Source organism: Perna viridis, chromosome 14 (assembly GCF_037379345.1).
Source record: "Perna viridis isolate PV_CMFRI_1.1 ecotype Kerala chromosome 14, ASM3737934v1, whole genome shotgun sequence".
Lineage (NCBI taxonomy): Eukaryota > Metazoa > Mollusca > Bivalvia > Mytilida > Mytilidae > Perna > Perna viridis.
The window spans coordinates 1,460,628-1,480,382 of record NC_142458.1 but is presented as its reverse complement, the minus strand read 5'-3'; the positions used below and the strand labels follow the sequence as shown (position 1 = coordinate 1,480,382).

The following is a 19,755-nucleotide window of genomic DNA, read 5'->3' as shown; positions in this document are numbered from 1 at the left end:
TCCCTCTCTCTAGACCACAGCTTCCCTCCCTTCAGACCACTGCTTCCCACCCTCTAGACCACCGCCTCTCACTTTCAGACTACCGCTTCCCTCCTTTCAGACCACTGCTTCCCACCCTCTAGACCACCGCTTCCCTTCCTCTAGACCACCGCCTCTCACTTCCAGACTACCGCTTCCCCCTCTACACCACTGCTTCCCTCCCTCCAGACCACCGCTTCCCCCCTCTAGACCACCGCTTGCCGCCCTCCAGACCACCACCTCTCACCCCCAGACCACAGCTTCCTTCCCTCTAGACCACTGCTTCCTCCCTCCAGACCATCGCTTCCCTCCCTCTAGACCACCACTTCCCTCCCTCCAGACCAGCGCTTCCCTCCCTCTAGACCAGCGCTTCTCTCCCTCTAGACCACCGCTTCCCTCTCTCTACACCACCGCTTCCCTCCCTCCAGACCAGCGCTTCCCTCCCTCTATACAACCGCTTCTCACCTCTAGACCACTGCTTCCCTCCCTCCAGACCATCACTTCCCTCCCTCTAGACCACAGCTTCCCTCCCTTTAGACCACCGCTTCCCGACCCCTTTCATTGTACTCCTGGTTATTGTTTCAAACCAGATTATACCCGCTTCTCGTATTTCTCACTATCATTTCGCCCCCTCTTTAACAACCGTTCTACGTCCCCTACAACACCTTTCTCCACCCCTTCAACCACCCATTTTGCCCACCTAATCCCCATCCCCGTCCATCCTCCCCTCTGTCTGGTCTTTATCTTTGGAACCTTTCAAATCATAGTTCCTTGATTATTCTTACATGTGTGTGTGTTCCATATCCTGGTATCCAATTTCAGATCTGTCCAACAAATTCCTATTTCCTTATTTGAATTATATTGTATTATACAGTAAAGTTGGGGTGCAGCATGCATAAGGGGTGCGGCAGATCAAGGATTTTATGAAGGGGAGGCGTAATTACGAGAATCAGTATAAAAAAGGAAAGCAGATTATGATAAGTAAACGAATATGAAAAATTGTCATATTCAACACCATATTCAGCAATTTAGGATAGTGTTTTTTCGTTTTTTTTTTTTCATTGAAAGGGGGGGTGTATGCACATTTGGGGGGGGGGGGGCTGGGATTTTCATGAATGCCATAAAATTTAGGACTATTCCCCCCACCTCTAAACATAAGGTCCATGCCATACCAGGTCACTTTTGATAAACAATCACTTTAACTGATAATCTTTTTATTTTCTCCTAGAAATCTCTATTTACACCAAATAATAAGAATGTACAAAGTAACATGAACTAGATTTATTTACAGTTCAAAATATCGCTTTTATACCTCAAAAGATTTTTAAATTATTTTCCTGAAAAATGTTTTTTTTTCCCACAAATCTGAAAAAAAATGTTGACATTTTCTAATTCAATTCATCCACTGTCTGTGACATTCTAGAAAGTTTGAAAAACAACTTTTTTTCCCTCCAATAATAAAAAAGATAATATTTTCTGATTCAGAATGAAAAATTGAATAAAACAAGACTCCACAAGTCATGTCAAATATTGAATATAAAAATAATAATCTGTCACGAAAGATGACTGCATATTAATTTTGTGATATTTTAAAGCAGAGAAGAAGTTGAAAAACAACTTTTTTCACCAAATCTAAAAATTATTACTTTAAACTGATGAAGAACAATGAGTTGAGTAAAACAAGACCCCACAACATGGGTCAAAAACTTAAAATATAAAAATTAATCACTAAAATCAACTCAAAATACAAAACCTCCACTGTTACAGAACATTCCAGAAAATTTTGAAAAACAACTTTTTTCTCACAAGTTATAAAAATAATTATATTTTCTGATTCAGCATAAAAAGTTGATTAAAACAAGACCCACAAGTGATATTAAATATTTAAATAAAAGAAATACAAGGTCATAAAAAATAAATCATGTGTAGATTATTGACATGAAGAATGAATATCAATGTTTAATGTAACTCCTTAACAGTTGTTTAATTGATTCATCCAATGCTGCATCTAAAGGTGTGTCACCCTCCCTGGTTCTCTGTGTGGGGTCAGCATTATTCTGTAACAACAATCTCACTATGTCAATATGACCCCCCTCACATGCACCATACAGTGGAGTCTCTCCCCCACCACTATTACACTGTGACACATCAACATTTCTATCTAACAACAATCTCACAATGTCAATATGACCCCAGTAACATGCACCATACAGTGGAGTCTCTCCCCTCCTACCACTATTACACTGTGACACATCAACATTTCTATCTAACAACAATCTCACAATGTCAATATGACCCTCCTCACATGCACCATACAGTGGAGTCTCTCCATCCACACCACTATTACACTGTGACACATCAACATTTCTATCTAACAACAATCTCACAATGTCAAAATGACCCCAGTAACATGCACCATACAGTGGAGTCTCTCCCCTCCTACCACTATTACACTGTGACACATCAACATTTCTATCTAACAACAATCTCACAATGTCAAAATGACCCCAGTAACATGCACCATACAGTGGAGTCTCTCCCCTCCTACCACTATTACATTGTGACACATCAACATTTCTATCTAACAACAATCTCACTATGTCAATATGACCCTTCACACATGCACCATACAGTGGAGTCTCTCCCCCACCACTATTAAACTGTGACACATCAACATTTCTATCTAACAACAATCTCACTATGTCAATATGACCCCCCTCACATGCACCATACAGTGGAGTCTCTCCATCCACACCACTATTACACTGTGACACATCAACATTTCTATCTAACAACAATCTCACAATGTCAATATGACCCTTCACACATGCACAATACAGTGGAGTCTGTCCCCACAAACCACTATTACACTGTGACACATCAACATCTCTCTCTAGACACATTCTCACTTTATCAATATCACCATGCCAACATGCCTCACACAAAATATCTTGAATGTTTCCACCATTTGTTATTAACAGATCTACAATATTTACATGACCATTCTCATAACAATAGTACAAAGGTGAATCTCCATAATTATCTGTTTTGTTTACATTACATTTTATAGAAATGAGATATTTAACTAATTCATAAAAACCAATCTTTAAGGCTTCAACCATTGGTGTACTAATGTTATATCTATTACATTTAACACCTTTATAATCCAACTCATGGAATAATTGTTTACATGAATCTGTGTGTTCCTTTATATATCCCATCACTTTGTCTTTATATCTTTTTTCTTTCAACTGTTGATTATAAAAGAAAGACTTCCCATCTTGTTCTTTGAGATCTCTAAATATTCTGTCAAAGTAAACAAGCTCAGTATCATCAGATAAATACAGGAAGGAATCATCTTGTTCTAGATTTTGACCTGACAAAAGTCTGAATCTTTCTGCTATGAATGATGAAGGTGAATATTCAATGAAAAGTTCTACAAGTTTTTCACCACAAGTTACAGCAACCATATCATACAGTTTATCATGGGCTATACTGTAGACTGATCCTGTTTTCTTGATATATGTTCCATCAAGTCTATTGAAGGTGTCAACAAGTTGTTTTCTTTCCAATTCTATTTTTAGATTGATTCTAAAATTAGCGACTATTTTTGTTACTTTCACTTTAACATTTTGTGGAGTTGTTCTTGGATTTATATAGGCTTCATCTAATTCATTTGGTAACAATACACATAATACCAAGGCACAGAACTCAAAATGTTTATTTTCTATCATGTCTTTGATATCATTCTTTATACTTTCAACAGGAGACGAGAAAAGTTCAGTCAACTGCTTTACTTGTTTTCCCTTAGACATTTTACAAAGCAGTGGAAAGTAAGAATACTTCTGAAACATTTCATCCATTTCTTGCAAATCCGATTTTGGGTCTGCTATGTACTTCTTGATCATTTTATGTTTTTCTTCTAAAAGTAAACAATGTTTTTCAGACTCTAAGTCCACTCTGTTTTTGGTGAACATCTTTAGGGACTTGAATTTTTCATCTTTTGATATTTGTAAGCGGCATGAGACAAGGAGTTTCATCCTGCCATTAATGTCTACTTCCATTACTTTTCCTGAATCTTGTTTATTAACCAAATCTGCATGAAACAATGTCTCAATGTTATCAGCTTCTATTTTCCATGATTGTAAGTCTTGTTCATCAATGAAATTTTTTCCACAAATGTCATCTATGACAAACACCTGATTCTTTTTCATATCACGATGGTCTTTAATTTTGGTGGGACTTGTTACAAATGGGATGATATCATATCCCTCATTTCTATGTAACTCTAGTGCCACGTGGTGTATTATTGATGACTTTCCCGCACCGGAACTTCCAACAACTACAACAACATTATTCTCATCGATCATATTTGCTACATGTTCTGTTGCCCTGGTAACTGTATATGTTCCTTCATCTTTCTCCCATTCTCTAATGTGAATCCCATGCTTGACTAAAAATAAAAATTCAAAATCATGTGATCATGTTTTAATTGACGATAATATGGCAAGCCTAAGTGGACAAAAATGAGCATTTTCTAATATTAAAAAATGATTTTTTATTATTTCAAATTCATTTTCTATTATTACAAATTAGATTTCGTATATCACAAAACACCTTTTTAATATTAAAAATTCAATTGAATTTCTAATATTAAAAAAAACTATTTTTGAATATTAGAAATTGACCTCCTAATATTAGAAAATGGATTTCTTGTATTCAATGACGATTTTTTAATATTAAAAAATGTGACTGATTTTCTAATATTACAAATTAATTTTGTCATTGTCTAAACATTGTATCCAATCCCACCATCTAACCACTGTCTTTGCCTTTCTGTCTAACTATCGTCACAGTCCTCATTGTCTAAAAGTTGTATCCAATCCCACCGTTTAACCACTGTCTTTGCCTGGCTGTTTAACCACTGTCACTGTCCTCATTGTCTAAACGATGTATCCAACCCAACTGTCTAACCACTGTTACTGTCCTCATTGTCTTAAAGTTGTATCCAACTCCTTTGTCTAACCACTGTCACTGTCCTCATTGTCTAAACGATGTATCCAACCCTACTGTCTAACCACTGTCACTGTCCTCATTGTCTAAACGATGTATCCAACCCTACTGTCTAACCACTGTCACTGTCCTCATTGTCTAAACATTGTATCAAACCGTCTAACCACTGTATTAAACCACAGTATTGTCTCTGTTCTTGTTGTCTCAGTATTTTCTCTGTTGACGTCACCCCAGTATTGTCTTTCTTCCAGTTGTCCTAATATTTTCTATCTTTTCAGAATTCTTTCCTCTGTTCCTGGTACACAATATTATCTCTGGTATCGTAGTATCTGTATAGTTTTTTCTTGTGTCTCAGTCTGTTCTGGTTGGCTTAGTATAGCCCCGGTCCCTGTTGACTCAACATTGTGTTTCTGTTGTCTCAGTATTGTGTCCCTCCTTGTTGACTCAGCATTGTCTGCATTCCTATTGTCTCAGTATTTTGTCCCTCCCTGTTGACTCAGCATTATCTGTGTTCCTGTTGTCTCAGTATTGTGTCCCTCCATGTTGACTAAGCAGTATCTTTGTTCCTTCTGTCCCAGTATTATGTTCCTCCCTGTTGACTCAGCTTTATCTGTGTTCCTGTTGTCCCAGTTTTATGTCCCTCCCTGTTTACCAAGCATTATCTGTGTCCATGTTGTCTCAGTATTGTCTTTGTCTCTGTTGTCTCAGTAATGTCTCTCTTTCTGTAATCTCAATACTGTCTATGTCCTTGTTGTTTCTGGTACATGTATGTTTCCATTCCTGTTGTCTAAGTATTGCCTCTGTCCCTGTTGTCACAGTATTGTCTCTGTCCCTGTTTCTCTCATTATGGTCTTTTTTGGTTGTCACAGTATATTCTTGGGTTTCAGTTGTCTCGGTATTGTCTCTATTTCTTTAATCTCAATACTGTCTATGTTCTTGCCGACTTAGTTATGTCTCTATTTCTGTTGTCCCGGTAGGGTCAATTTTATTTTCTATTTTTTTTTGGTTATTTATGATAATTGTTTAAACCTTTGATTTCCTCACACTTAATTTGATCTATTCACTCCTATATATTTCTCCTACCTTTCATATACCTAGGAACACTACTGTCTAGTTCATCTGAAAGTAAAAATAAAATCATGTTCTACTATACGGATAAGAGCAATGCTCAAAGTCCCCTGCCTTGCAAAACAGGAAGTTTTTTCAAAGATTGAGATATTAAGAATCTAACAACCACAGAAATGCAAAGCTGAGATATCTCAAACATGATAAACTTCTTTGACGAGATCCAGCTGAGATGAGGAACTTTTAAATAAAGAGTAAACCTTTTACACCAATTTTACATAAACATTATATTACTGGTGACACAATTTTTAATAGCGAGGGCCATTGCTTGTAGTTTATAAAGAAGTCTGTGTTACTTGTTTCTATGTAGTCTTGTTTACTTCGTGTTCTTTGTTTGTGTCTCTATTTTAGTTTAGTCATCATCCTTACATTATGTTCTTCTTGATTACTGTTTAAATCAAAACTTCATGACATTTGTTTATTTACAACATATGGTTGGCAGCATCACAACATAATAAGACCACCATATTTGTTTGTCTGGTCATATAAAATTACATAGAGAATATATACACTATGATATTACTTGTAATGTAAGCAAATCATGAGAGTCTTACCCATCTGTTCTTTTAGTCCGCTGACTGATGCTGTAATCTCCTGAGTTTTCTGAAAAATGAAATGTATTTTATAAATAAAAAAACAAATGGCAGCATTTATTTATCAGATTAAAACAATATAGTAATACATATATGTAATCTAACTTTTATGATTAATTATTAGCAAAGTGATTTTTGCTAAAATGCATCATGTGTGTGTAAATTACCTCCCCTAGTTTGATACAGAGTTTTATTTAACCGCTAGGCCAAAAGAATAATAAGTTAAAAAAACTCAAGTAAACATCATTGTGTAAATCACCTAATTGTGTTTGATTCGATTGAACAGTAAACACTAGTTTAAATATAATACAATATATAGGGCAAAAGATTCATGGAATCATGTACTACAATGTATAGGGCAAAAGATTCATGGAATCATGTACTACAATGTATAGGCAAAAGATTCATGGATTCCATAGGCATCTGCATTCTTTACATTACTATATTTTTGTTTGACTCAGATCAAAGTTCAAGAGGATTATTTGGCTATATAAACACGATGTTGCATGCTATGTTTTGCCAAGAATATCCCCAGTTTCTATCAAATTTTGGGTTTCAGAAGTACATGTATACATGAGGTAGGGTAAACAGAAACAGAAATCAGTAACAATAACATAATATGACTGCAAATTTACTTTAATCATAAATTCCAGACAATATGCACATTTCAATATACATGTAGTAATTAAACACGCCATCAAGTTTCATAAAAATCCAGCAAGTCATTAAGGAGGAGTAGTGGACAATGCATCTGACCTAAAATAACGCCATAAATTTCTACGACTTTTGCCCAAACATAAATTCCTGACAATATGCACATCCCAATATGGTATTTTTACACAACACCAAGGTTCATAACAATCCTGCAAGTCATTGAGGAGGAGTTGATGACAATGAATCAAACCAAGTTTAGATGAAAAAAATCCATCGGCCAACATTTCTATAATTTTTGCTCAACTTAAATTCCTGACAGTATGAACATCTCCATGTGGTTATATTACATCACACAAAGTTTCGTAACAGTGTTGCAGGCTGCTTACAAAATAGCTGTGGACAAAACAGACAGGGTGAAATATACTCCCCAACTTTGCCCTAAATGTTGTTTGCAGCTTGCAGCGGGTATAATGATCCTATTGAACGGTTTAGTCAACTTATTGGGTGAGTACTGAGTTTTTTTGTGTTTTATGAATAATATGACCATAACATATCGTGCAAGAATCAATTCCCCCATATTACAATTGTTTACATCTGTTTTTGAGAATGAGTTCCTTGTATTGGTTAAAAAAAATTTGTAAATGCTTTTTTTTTTGAGCTTGTGATACATTTGTATTTGTCAAAAAACTTAATGTAGTAATTTCTCAGTTATTTAAAAAATACTGTCGCTGGACTCCAAAGCATTGTTACAAATATGAGCAAATCGAACCAGTTGTGGTATTAAAACACCATATGATGGTGACAAGGGAAAGTCACTATCTCATAATGGATAGAGAACAATAGGGAATGAAAATTCACCCCTTATATCAGTATTCTAGTATTCAGTTTACCATTATTGATATGAATACAAAGATCAAGAAAGGCACACTCTTTATCATCAATATTTGCTATATTCAAAGAAATTTCTACAGGAAATATCTCTTGAGAATATATATTGAAGTCGTCTTTGTTAAGAGCCAAAATACTGTCCAAATATCTAAAGGTGATACATGTATTAAATTTTTCTACCAAATGCTGTTTGGAAGGGACTTTATTTATTCTAGCCATACTTTGAAATTCATAACAACACAGAAAGAGGTCTGAAATTAGTGATGCACAATTGGTCCCCATGGGAATTCCAGTAACTTGACGTTAAATGCAATATGGTATCGCCAAAGCAAAAGGAAATATTGTCTAGCAGAAGTTCTACAATATAAATCTCATCATGCTGAACACTTTAATCCAAGTCAGAATTTAGCTAAACGGTTTTGGAGACATATATGCGAAAAAGTACTGTCTGACCCATATGTTCCATTTTCAGTAACAACAGCCATGTTTTTTTACAGATCAAAAATTCCCACAACAGTGCAAGATACCCCAAGGAACATTAAATACTAAGTTTGTTTCCTATTGGTCAAGTAGTGACAGAGGAAGATTTTTTGTAGAAATAACATTAAAAAATTGCCAAAAAATCGTTGGAAAAGGGCAATAAACTCCAACATGGCTTCACAGATTAAAACGAATATGTGACTAGAGATAGATCTAATCATGCTGAACATTTATAAACCATGTCAGAATTTAGCTAAACCTAACGGTTTTGGAGACATATGCGAAAAACTATTGTCTGACCCTTGTGTTCTATTTTAAGTAACGGCGACCATGTTTTTCAACAAATCAAAAATCTCCACACCAGATCTATGCAGGATACTCTAGGAAACATTCATACCAAGTTTGGTTCTAATTAGTCAAATAGTATCAGAGGAGAAGAGTTTGGTATAATTGTTAAAGACGACGACAGACAACGATGACGGATGCCAAGTGATGGCAATAGCTAACCTGGCTAGGTGAGCTATAAATGGGTTACAAAAATTTCCATTATACATCTTAAAAGCTACAAAATTGATTGGTAAACAGGAAGTAGACAAGCAAGGAACTGAAAAGGGGAGAAACAGTACAAGTCATCATGAGAAAGCAATATACCAAATATATAAGCATTCCATCCAGTAAAAGCTGAGAAATCTGTTACAAAAAAGTGTAACAGGCAGATTGATGGACTGATAGACAAGTGGTAGCAATGAAGCCCCTTTTTTTAATGAGTCTAATGAGTTGAGGAATAATAGAGAGAATTTCTAAAATAAACAAGCAGCTAAAGCATGTGATTCACAAACCAAATTTTAACATTCAACTTTTCGTACAAATTAAGCAGACAATACCTGTTCTAAAAATTGAAACCATCAAAATTATTCTGCTGAAATAGCTATTCTATACATGCAACTAGGTACAATGTGTGTAATTCATTACACTTGACAAAGTGCACTGTTTAGAAAACAAAAACAAGACAAATTAAAGTTTGTTTTTGTTCGCAAAAATATGTTTCCCTCCATCCCACAAACAGTTCTGAGCATTTTTGGTTCAATAGTTTCGGAGAAGTTGTGCTGACCAGGTACTTAAAGAGGATTTTTCTAAGTTCAAAGGGGCAAACATCCTACCAAAATTTGAGATTCAAAATTTCCTGGTAATATGCACAACTACGTATGATGTTCTTGCAACATACCAAGTTTCATAAAATTAGGTACCATAGTTTCAGAGTTGTTTTGACAAGGTAATTTATGAGGATTTATTTTAAATTTCTATGTTCAAAGGGGCAAAACTCCTACAAAAATTAGGGGATCAAAATTCCCATGTAATATGCTTAATTAAATATGATGTTCTTGCTACATACCAAGTTTCGTAAAATTTGGTTCAACAGTTTGAGAGGAGTTGCGCTGACAAACTTTGTGAAGGACACAATTGCAGAATGACATGCCAAAATCAATATGTCTCCACACCAAAGTGAGGAGGGAGACATTATACAACTAAAGGCTCCAGAGAGCCTGAATCGCTCACATGGAGAATTTGAAATCAAATGGTCATATAATTTGATCATTTTATCAAAAGGTTAAGATAGTTTTCTATAGTTACATCATTCCTGCCACCCCTGGGTCACCTAAGCCATCCAAATAGTGAACTATATGTGAAGTGTATTAATGTCATTAACCCTGTCAAGTTTCAAAATATTGGTGCCTGTGGTTTCACAGGAGTTTATCTTTGGAAAATTGTGGCCATATTGTTTAATCAAGCAGAACCAAAATTTCAACTTATCTTCACTTTGTTCATATTATTAATTTTTACCAAGTTTTGTTACCATTAAATAAGTAAAAACAAAAAGGGCCAAAATGTGTTTCCCTGCATGGTTTCTATGGCAACTTTAATACAGCCAACCCCCCCCCCTTGAGCCACCTTAAGCCACTGGCAGCCATCTCGTTTAATCAAGTGGGACCAAAAGCCGATCTTTTCTGCCAAGTTTTGTTTAAATTGGTCAAGCGGTTTTCATGAAGTTGAGCATGATATATAGGAACATAACAGACATTGCTATTAATGACAGCATCACATAATGGTATAGGAATATTATAGACATTATTATTAATGACAGTATATCACAGTGATGTGGAGACATTATACTATATAGACATTACTATCAATGGCAGCATATCACAGTGATGTGGGGACATTATAAAGTGGAATATTGTGTACTATTCTGTGTAAGAATCAGGCAATGGTTGGCAAATATGTTTTTCTCAATTTGGTCTTTTTTGCCTCAAATATATTCAATTCATCTAGTTACCCAACAAAAAGCTATACAAATTTATCCTGAAGTCTCTGTGATATAGATATATTTTTACTTATTATATAGGGAAAAGTGTAGGAAATTTTACTGAAGTTTCCATAAATAAACAGAAGTTAATGAATGCCAAATACAATGACAACAACAAGGTCACACCATTACACTGCAGAAACAATATTTTAAGGTCATATAAAAAGTTTGGTCGGGACAAAATAAGTGCCTAAAATAAATCATTATTTGATTGTCACATTTAAGTTAAAGGTCAAATGTCTTTGGTAAGGGCACAGGACACACTGTATTATCATAGTATACCCACATACCAAATATAAAAGTCCTTAGTCAAGAGACAAATAAAGTCTGGGCAGTTCTAATATTTGACCTGGACCATATTAACCTAAAGGATTACTGTCAAAGGTCAACGAAAAAATAGTAGATCTCACATGGCATCAAGATATATATGCGCTGTGCTTTCAGTTATCAATACCATGTGATTCAAAGGATAGTCAGCGTACCTTAAGCCAGATTTCTTTTTATACATATATGGACACAGTGTTTCTCCTTATATATATCAGGCCAAAAAAATGTATGTGTGTTTACTGTACTCCGCTGATAAAAAAAAAAAAAAGATCGATAGTTCAACTGTATTTTTTTTTACAACTTTCCCTAGTGAAAGTCGGAGTAACCATGGTTTCATTCTTAGCTTTGATAGAACACTCATTGTTTTTCTAATTAAAATCATATGTCCGTGAAATATATCTACAAACTTTGATTTGTCACTAATAGGGGCTATTACACTCGTCTTTTCCTTTCAAAGGATACATTCTTTGAAGGTTTAGAGACAAGATCCATGAAACTCAGACTCGGATGTCACCGTGTTTGTTTGAGTTGGTAATTGACAAACCAGATTCGCTTATTTTTCCAATAAAATTGTTTAAGGTCTGCATTGGAAAATAGGGTCGGTCCGGGTACCTTAAACACACATATATTTTTTTGGCCTCACATTGATGCTATGTTTCTAAAAATATTAAAAATATATGTATGGATACAAATGTTTCAAATACATATGTATCTAGGAATTTGAAACTAGTAGTACAGTGGTAGAGTTTAACATGCTGATTAAAATTATACCAAAAAAAAAACAAAAACAAAAACAAAAACAACAAAAAAAAACCAGAATCATGAGTAATGTTGCCTGTTGTCAAGCATCTGATCTTCCTGCCAAATCACAAAATGCTAAGATTTGGATGTAACTTGGTTTTAAGGAAGAGTTTACATGCACAAACACTTCTTTGCCATGTCTTGGTTAAAATTTGGTTTTTAAGGTGAAAATGACATGCCCAATATGAATTTACAATACACTAAACACATATCACTTCCAAAACACACTTTTTACATATGTTAGATATAAATTATAGACTATTTCTCAGTCAATATGTTATATATGGATCCTCTTGAATATACTGAGCCTTGATGGCGATCAATATGATCTTACAGGTCTATATATATCATATTGACTTCGTTAAAAGTCCATAATTGATAAATATCCAAAAATAAACCATATTAATGACCTACAAGGTCTAGGTCAAAGACAAAAAAAGTTATGACCAGGGGTATATATATATATATGTTTTTCTTTGGACCTATAAAATGGTTTCTAATGCTGTATCAGGAACTGCCTTAAATATTGTTATTTTCTCAAATTACTTTCCTACAATTGCTAATCCTCCAGAATAATCAATTAAATACCCATACAAAATAAAGACTTTATCAGTAACTTGTGATTTTTTCTTCTGATTTTGTTTCACAGACATCTTTCTATTATTCATACAGGACAAGATATTTGACAATTACATCTGTCAAAACATTGGGAGTGATTGTAACATTGTCTGATCTGGCTCCTTTGTATTGACAGATCATGAATCACCTTAGTCTGTTCTGCAAATTTCGATGAAAGATCTGCAACTAAGTTCAATGTGTGTAATTCATTACACTTGACAAGGTGCACTGTTTGGAAAACAAAAAAAAGGACAAATTAAAGTTTGTTTTTGTTTATAAACTTGCATCCCCATGTCCGATGCTAAAGTAATATTTTTTGTAAGAAAAATACATGTAGAAGGACCCTAATATGAAAAGGAATTAGAGTCTTTTTTAGGTTTTAGACCTTTATCTTCTAACTAACTTCTGTTACTCAGAATGGTAATTTAAAACTCCAGACTGTGATTTCTTTGAGTTTTAGTTAATCCAAAGTAAATATCATTGTAGCAAAACAAAACGTATACTTGACTGTAACTTATCATGGTGAACTTATATACCAAAAAATCATGTCATAATCTGCAAGCGTTTTGAAAAAAAAAAGTGTGAAAAACGGTTATTTCTGTTAAGTTAGCTAAGTTCAAAGCCCGTAATTTTGGTAAAAATCAATGGAGCAGAACCAACTACAGCCTTGTTCTATTACTTATCATGGTGAATTTAAATACTAAAAATCATGTCAATATCTGCAAGCGTTTAGAAAAAAGTCTGAAAAACTGTTATTTCTGTGAATTTTGTTAAGTTCAAGGCCTGTAATTTCAATGAAAATCATCAGAGCAAAACGAAAATTAAATATAATCTGTAATGTGTCATGGGGAATTAATTTACAAAAAGTCATGTCATTATCTGCGAGCATTTGGAAAAAAGTCCGGAAAATGATTTTTTCTGTGAATTTTGCTAAGTTCAAGGCTCGTAATTTCGGTAAAAATCATCAGTGGGGAACAAAAGTTAAACTTGACCTTCAACTTATCATGGTGAACTTATAAATCAAAAACCATGTCAATATCTACAAGCATTTAGAAAAAAATTCCGGAAAACTGTTATTTCTGTGAATTTTAAGTTCAAGCCCCGTAATTTCGGTAAAAATCATCAGAGCAGAACAAGCGTTATGTAACTTATTATGGTGAACTTATATACCAAAAATCATGTCAATATCTGCAAGCATTTAGAACTAAAGTCCGGAAAACTGAAGGTAGTCTGACAGACTGAGGGACAGACTGATGGACCGGTCAAAAACATTATACACCTCACAACTTTGTTGCGTGGGGCATAATAATATCTGTCAAAACATTGGGAGTGATTGTAACGTTGCCATATCTTCTGTACAGATTTAAATGAAAATGGTACCCACCAAGGAGTTAAATATATATATATATATATATATATATATATATCCTTGCAAACACCAACAATGTGTATTTACATATTTTGCGTGACAAAGTAGTCTAAAATTAAATGTATACTTAAATGACTAAACAATACTGATAAATAGAATAATAATTACTTTCGATATTATTCAGACAATATCATGCACTCGTCGAGACATTCCACATGATATTATCAGGATCAAAATTGAAAGTACCTATTATTTTATATATATTTCCGTGACATAACCTTCAGGGCTCCTTTGTAGAGTATTGAACGACCATGAATTACCTTAGTTTGTTCTGCAAGTTTCGATGAATAATCTGCAAGTGTTGTTGAAAGATCTGTGTGTATCTTGTCTACCTCTTCATCTATGACCCAAATCATGGCAAATGAAATAGAGAGTAACCAGTGAATATAATTGATTGATGTTTGTTTACATTGTATAAGTGTTAAGAAATAATAACAAAATAAACTAAAAATACTGTGAGAAACCTCACAGAGAAAATACATCCACTTCAAATGGACTTCAAAGAAAAATCCTTGTTGAATTATCTCCTTTTATCACCCAACAGTAATTATATTTCTTCATCTTCTTCTTTCTGTAAAATTTTATCTAAATCCCGCGTGAGGTTTGGGAGGAGTTCCAGTTACGTTGTTTGAACATGTAAAACCCTTAATTTGAATTATCTCCCCTTGGAGTCCTGTGACAGTAATTGTATTCCTACATGCAAATCTACATATGATACCCAACCTTCCTTTTAAAATTTCAGCAAATTCTCTTATGAGGTTTACGAGAAATTGTGCTGATGAGGTTTTAACATGTAAAACCTATAATTTTGATTATTCCCCCCTTTGAGTTCTCAGACATTAGTATACCTTCACACACATTTTCATATCATATCCAACCTTCCTGTAAAATTTCATAAAAATCCCTTGTGAGGTTTGGGAGGAATTTTTGTTTACGATGTTTGAACATGTAAAACCCTTAATTTGAATTATCTCCCCTTGGAGTCTTGGGACAGTAATTGCCTTCATGCACATCTACATATGATATCCAACCTTCCTGAAAAATTTTATCTAAATCCCTTGTGAGGTTTAGAAGGAGTTGTGCTTATGATGTTTGAACATGTAAAACTCTTCATTTTAATTATCTCCCCCTATTTCCTGCGACAGTAATGTATTCCTTCATTCAAATCTGAATATTATACCCAATGTTCCTTTTAATTTTCAGCAAATTCCCTTATGTGGTTTAAGAGGAGTTGCACTGATGAGGTTTGAACATGTAAAACCCTTAATTTTGATTATTTCTTCTTGGAGTTCTCCAACTGTTTACATGTATATTCCTTCTTGCACATCTACATATGCTACTTAAACTTCCTATACAACTTCTTCAAAAGCTCTTGAGCGGTTTAGGAGGATTTGCACATACGAAGTAAAATGCTTAATTTGGATAATCTCCCTTTGAAGTCCTATGACAGTAACTACTCCGTCATGCACATCTAAATATGGTACCCAATCTTCCTAAAAAAAATCATTAAAATCCCTCGAGCAGTTTAGAAGTTGCATTTACATGAAATGAGGACAGACGAGTGTACGGACAGGATGATTCCTATATTAACCCCTGCAAGCTCCAAACTTCCTTTGCAGGGGGTATAATCAAAATAAATTTATAAATTAATGTTCTCATACAAATAAACCTGAGCTTTGCTAACTTTCTATGAGAGATCCCCAAATTGCTTTGGATCAAAATCTAAAATAGGAGGTACACAATGGGAAAATTAAACATTGCCCCTAATGAAACTAATACCCCGCAGCCTGTTGAACCCTGTACATTTGGGGCTAAAGTAGACACATGGTTTATATTGGACTTAATCTTTATGGGGATAGACTAAGAACTTTTGGCACACAATTTTGCTGCCATTCTAAAACACCCAAACTAAAAAACAGAAATCAGTAGTATTTTTTTGTTGTTGACAACACAATAACAGAATATAACTGCAAATTTACTGTTAACATACGTTCTTGACAATATACACATCCCAATATAATAATTTAACACACCATCAAGCTTCACAACAATTCTGGAGTTTAGGAGTCACAGACATGAGACCAAGTTCAGCTGGAAAATGCCTAAGTTCATCAGCCGTTATTTCTAAATTGTTTGCCCAAACTTAAATCCTGAAAGAATGTACATACCCATAGGTTATATTACATCCCACTAAGTTTCGTAATAGTTCTGCAAGCTGCTTAGAAAATAGTTGCAGACAGACAGGATGAAATGTACATGTACATATATACCTCCAAATTTTGTTTGTGGGAGTATAAAAAGATTCTGTAAAAGTTTTATTTATTTCCATTTGCAAGCAGCATGAATGTGCTTTAAATTGAAGCTATCTAATATGGAGTTTTTACCAAAAAAAATAATAACCAGAGAGCTGAAAAAAGAGGTCATTAGTCTCCGCTGCCCAAAAAAGGGTTCATTTCTTGGTACCTCGACAGAGTTAATCTATAGTGCTGTATTTTGTGTTTGGAATCTCTCTCACCACCATTTCTATGTTGACCCCTTGTATGACTACTTCCGCTTTTAGGCCAAACTGACGCCAAAAATTTGGAAATAATCCTCATTTTTTCACACGAGTCACTCTTCAGATGACCTCCTACTAGTGACTGTAACTAGCCTTATTAGGCCACAGTGGCCTTCACGGTGTACAATGATGATGGGATGAATGTTTTTGGATTTTAAATATGCTTGAGTTTTTTGCTGTGGTATAGAATGTTAAAGATTATCAAAATAATCTCACCTATCAATGTCTTGATCATGTCTCTATATACGGCTCTATCGAATCCATCAAGGGAGGCTACTCTCAATTCAATACAGTCCTGGCGATATATACCAGCACCCAGTCTTCTGATTGCCTGCAATTGAATATAGTATTAATTTTTCAAAAACTTTATTACTGCACATGTATAATAAGAAAGTCTAGCGTAATTTGCCATAATATTTATATGTTGTGTGAGTAGACACTGACAGTGGAATGTCGATGTATCTTTTCCATTTGGAGGTAGACTTTGATTTGATTGGTTGAGTGAAAGAAATTAGTACCAGTGGTCATCTTGAAATGTAAGTCTTGCAAAAATTTGTATAAATGAGAGAGAGGTACCAATAAAATATACAACACTTAAATAATTGGGTTAATTTTTTAAATTTTTTAACTTCTAGCATCATTTTTGTGAAATTAAACACACTGTAATTTGACCAAACAGACTACATGTAGGAAATAACTGATATCAAAATATAATTAACCTATCCTATGCAACAATACTCAGTCCCCCTATTTCCTTCAAGTCATGACCCAATCAACCCATACAACTATATTCAGTCCCCCTATTTCGTAAATAGTTCAAGTCATGACCCAATCAAAATAAATCACATCTTCCATTTTGTTGATATAGCATATCATGGTACAATATCACAGACATCCATATGTTTTTACTCAAGTAACTGGGCAGACACCACAATAAAAATAATCTTAGGCACACTGCTTGTCTCAAAACAGTTCAAATCATCGCTGAAATCAATTTCAGCCTTTCTTTTTTGAGTATTTTCTGTTATATTATGAGGACATCAATGATGAACTAGCCGTTGCTGATGAGGACAATAAAGGCAGCTTCACAATGCTTTATGACTGCAATTAGTGGCAGTCTTATTAATATTGCAATCTTCGTTTTTAAAACATGTATTTACACAAATTTAAACATAAGAATGCAACAGCATCTTATGTATATACACTTTACCTCACATAAATTCCACCAAGCCATATCAAAATCCTTTCTGCTTATTTTAGCATCTTTATTGTGAACAATATTATTTCTATAGTGTTTGATCCTGGCAAGGTCAGCCCCCTCAGATGAATCTGTAGCTTGTGGGAGTTCATCAAACCCTGTTAATGGCTGTGCCACGGCAGGTAATAGTGACCCAGGTAGATTTATATTCCGTAACAAACAAATCAGTAAAGTGACATCATATGTTGTAGATGTAGTGGCATCTCCTGTAAAACAAATCAGTAGCATAACATCATTCACTGTAGAAGTAGTAGTATCTTCAGTAAAACAACTCAGTGAAGTAACATCAAATGTTGTAGATATAGTAGTACCTCCTGTAAAATAATCAATAGCATGACATCATTCACTGTAGATGTAGTAGTATCTCCTGTAAAACAAATCAGTAGCATGTCATCACATGCTGTAGATGTAGTAGTACCTCCTGTAAAACAAATCAGTGTTATGACATCACATGCTGTAGATGTAGTAGTACCTCCTGTAAAACAAATCAGTGTTATGACATCACATGCTGTAGATGTAGTAGTACCTCCTGTAAAACAAATCAGTGTTATGACATCACATGCTGTAGATGTAGTAGTACCTCCTGTAAAACAATCAGTAGCATGTCATCACATGCTGTAGATGTAGTAGTATCTCCTGTAAAACAAATCTACATTATGACATCATATGTTGTAGATGTAGTAGTACCTCCTGTAAAACAAATCAGTGTTATGACATCATATGCTGTAGATGTAGTGGTACCTCCTGTAAAACAAATCAGAAGCATGACATCATTCACTGTAGATGTAGTAGTATCTCCTGTAAAACAAATCTACATTATGACATCATATGCTGTAGATGTAGTAGTACCTCCTGTAAAACAAATCAGTAGCATGACATCATTCACTGTAGATGTAGTAGTACCTCCTGTAAAACAAATCAGTAGCATGACATCATATGCTGTAGATGTAGTGGTACCTCCTGTAAAACAAATCAGTAGCATGACATCATATGTTGTAGATGTAGTAGTACCTCCTGTAAAACAAATCAGTGTTATGACATCATATGCTGTAGATGTAGTGGTACCTCCTGTAAAACAAATCTACATTATGACATCATATGTTGTAGATGTAGTAGTACCTCCTGTAAAACAAATCAGTGTTATGACATCATATGTTGTAGATGTAGTAGTACCTCCTGTAAAACAAATCTACATTATGACATCATATGCTGTAGATGTAGTAGTACCTCCTGTAAAACAAATCAGTGTTATGACATCATATGCTGTAGATGTAGTAGTATCTCCTGTAAAACAAATCAGTAGCATGACATCATTCACTGTAGATGTAGTAGTATCTCCTGTAAAACAAATCTACATTATGACATATGTTGTAGATGTAGTAGTACCTCCTGTAAAACAAATCAGTGTTATGACATCATATGTTGTCGATGTAGTAGTACCTCCTGTAAAACAAATCAGTAGCATGACATCATATGTTGTAAATGTAGTAGTACCTCCTGTAAAACAAATCAGTGTTATGACATCATATGTTGTCGATGTAGTAGTACCTCCTGTAAAACAAATCAGTGTTATGACATCATATGCTGTAGATGTAGTGGTACCTCCTGTAAAACAAATCAGTAGCATGA

At 34.5% G+C, this 19,755-nt stretch overlaps 1 protein-coding gene across 10 annotated transcripts in view; it reads right to left on the bottom strand.

The window, feature by feature from the left end:
* Positions 1-1,215: 1,215 nt before the first annotated feature.
* Positions 1,216-19,755, bottom strand: part of LOC148597692 (uncharacterized) — a 50,309-nt gene continuing 31,769 nt past the window's right edge. For all 10 annotated transcript variants that reach the window (XM_088562280.1, XM_088562278.1, XM_088562284.1 and 7 more), the window contains 6 exons: positions 18,079-18,332; positions 17,085-17,199; positions 14,572-14,651; positions 6,711-6,759; positions 6,115-6,150; positions 1,216-4,471 (listed from right to left, as the gene is read on the bottom strand). In XM_088562280.1, the coding sequence (XP_088418406.1) occupies positions 1,971-4,471; positions 6,115-6,150; positions 6,711-6,759; positions 14,572-14,651; positions 17,085-17,199; positions 18,079-18,332 (3,035 nt within the window). In that variant the 3' untranslated portion in view covers positions 1,216-1,970. The remainder of the gene's footprint in view (positions 4,472-6,114; positions 6,151-6,710; positions 6,760-14,571; positions 14,652-17,084; positions 17,200-18,078; positions 18,333-19,755) is intronic.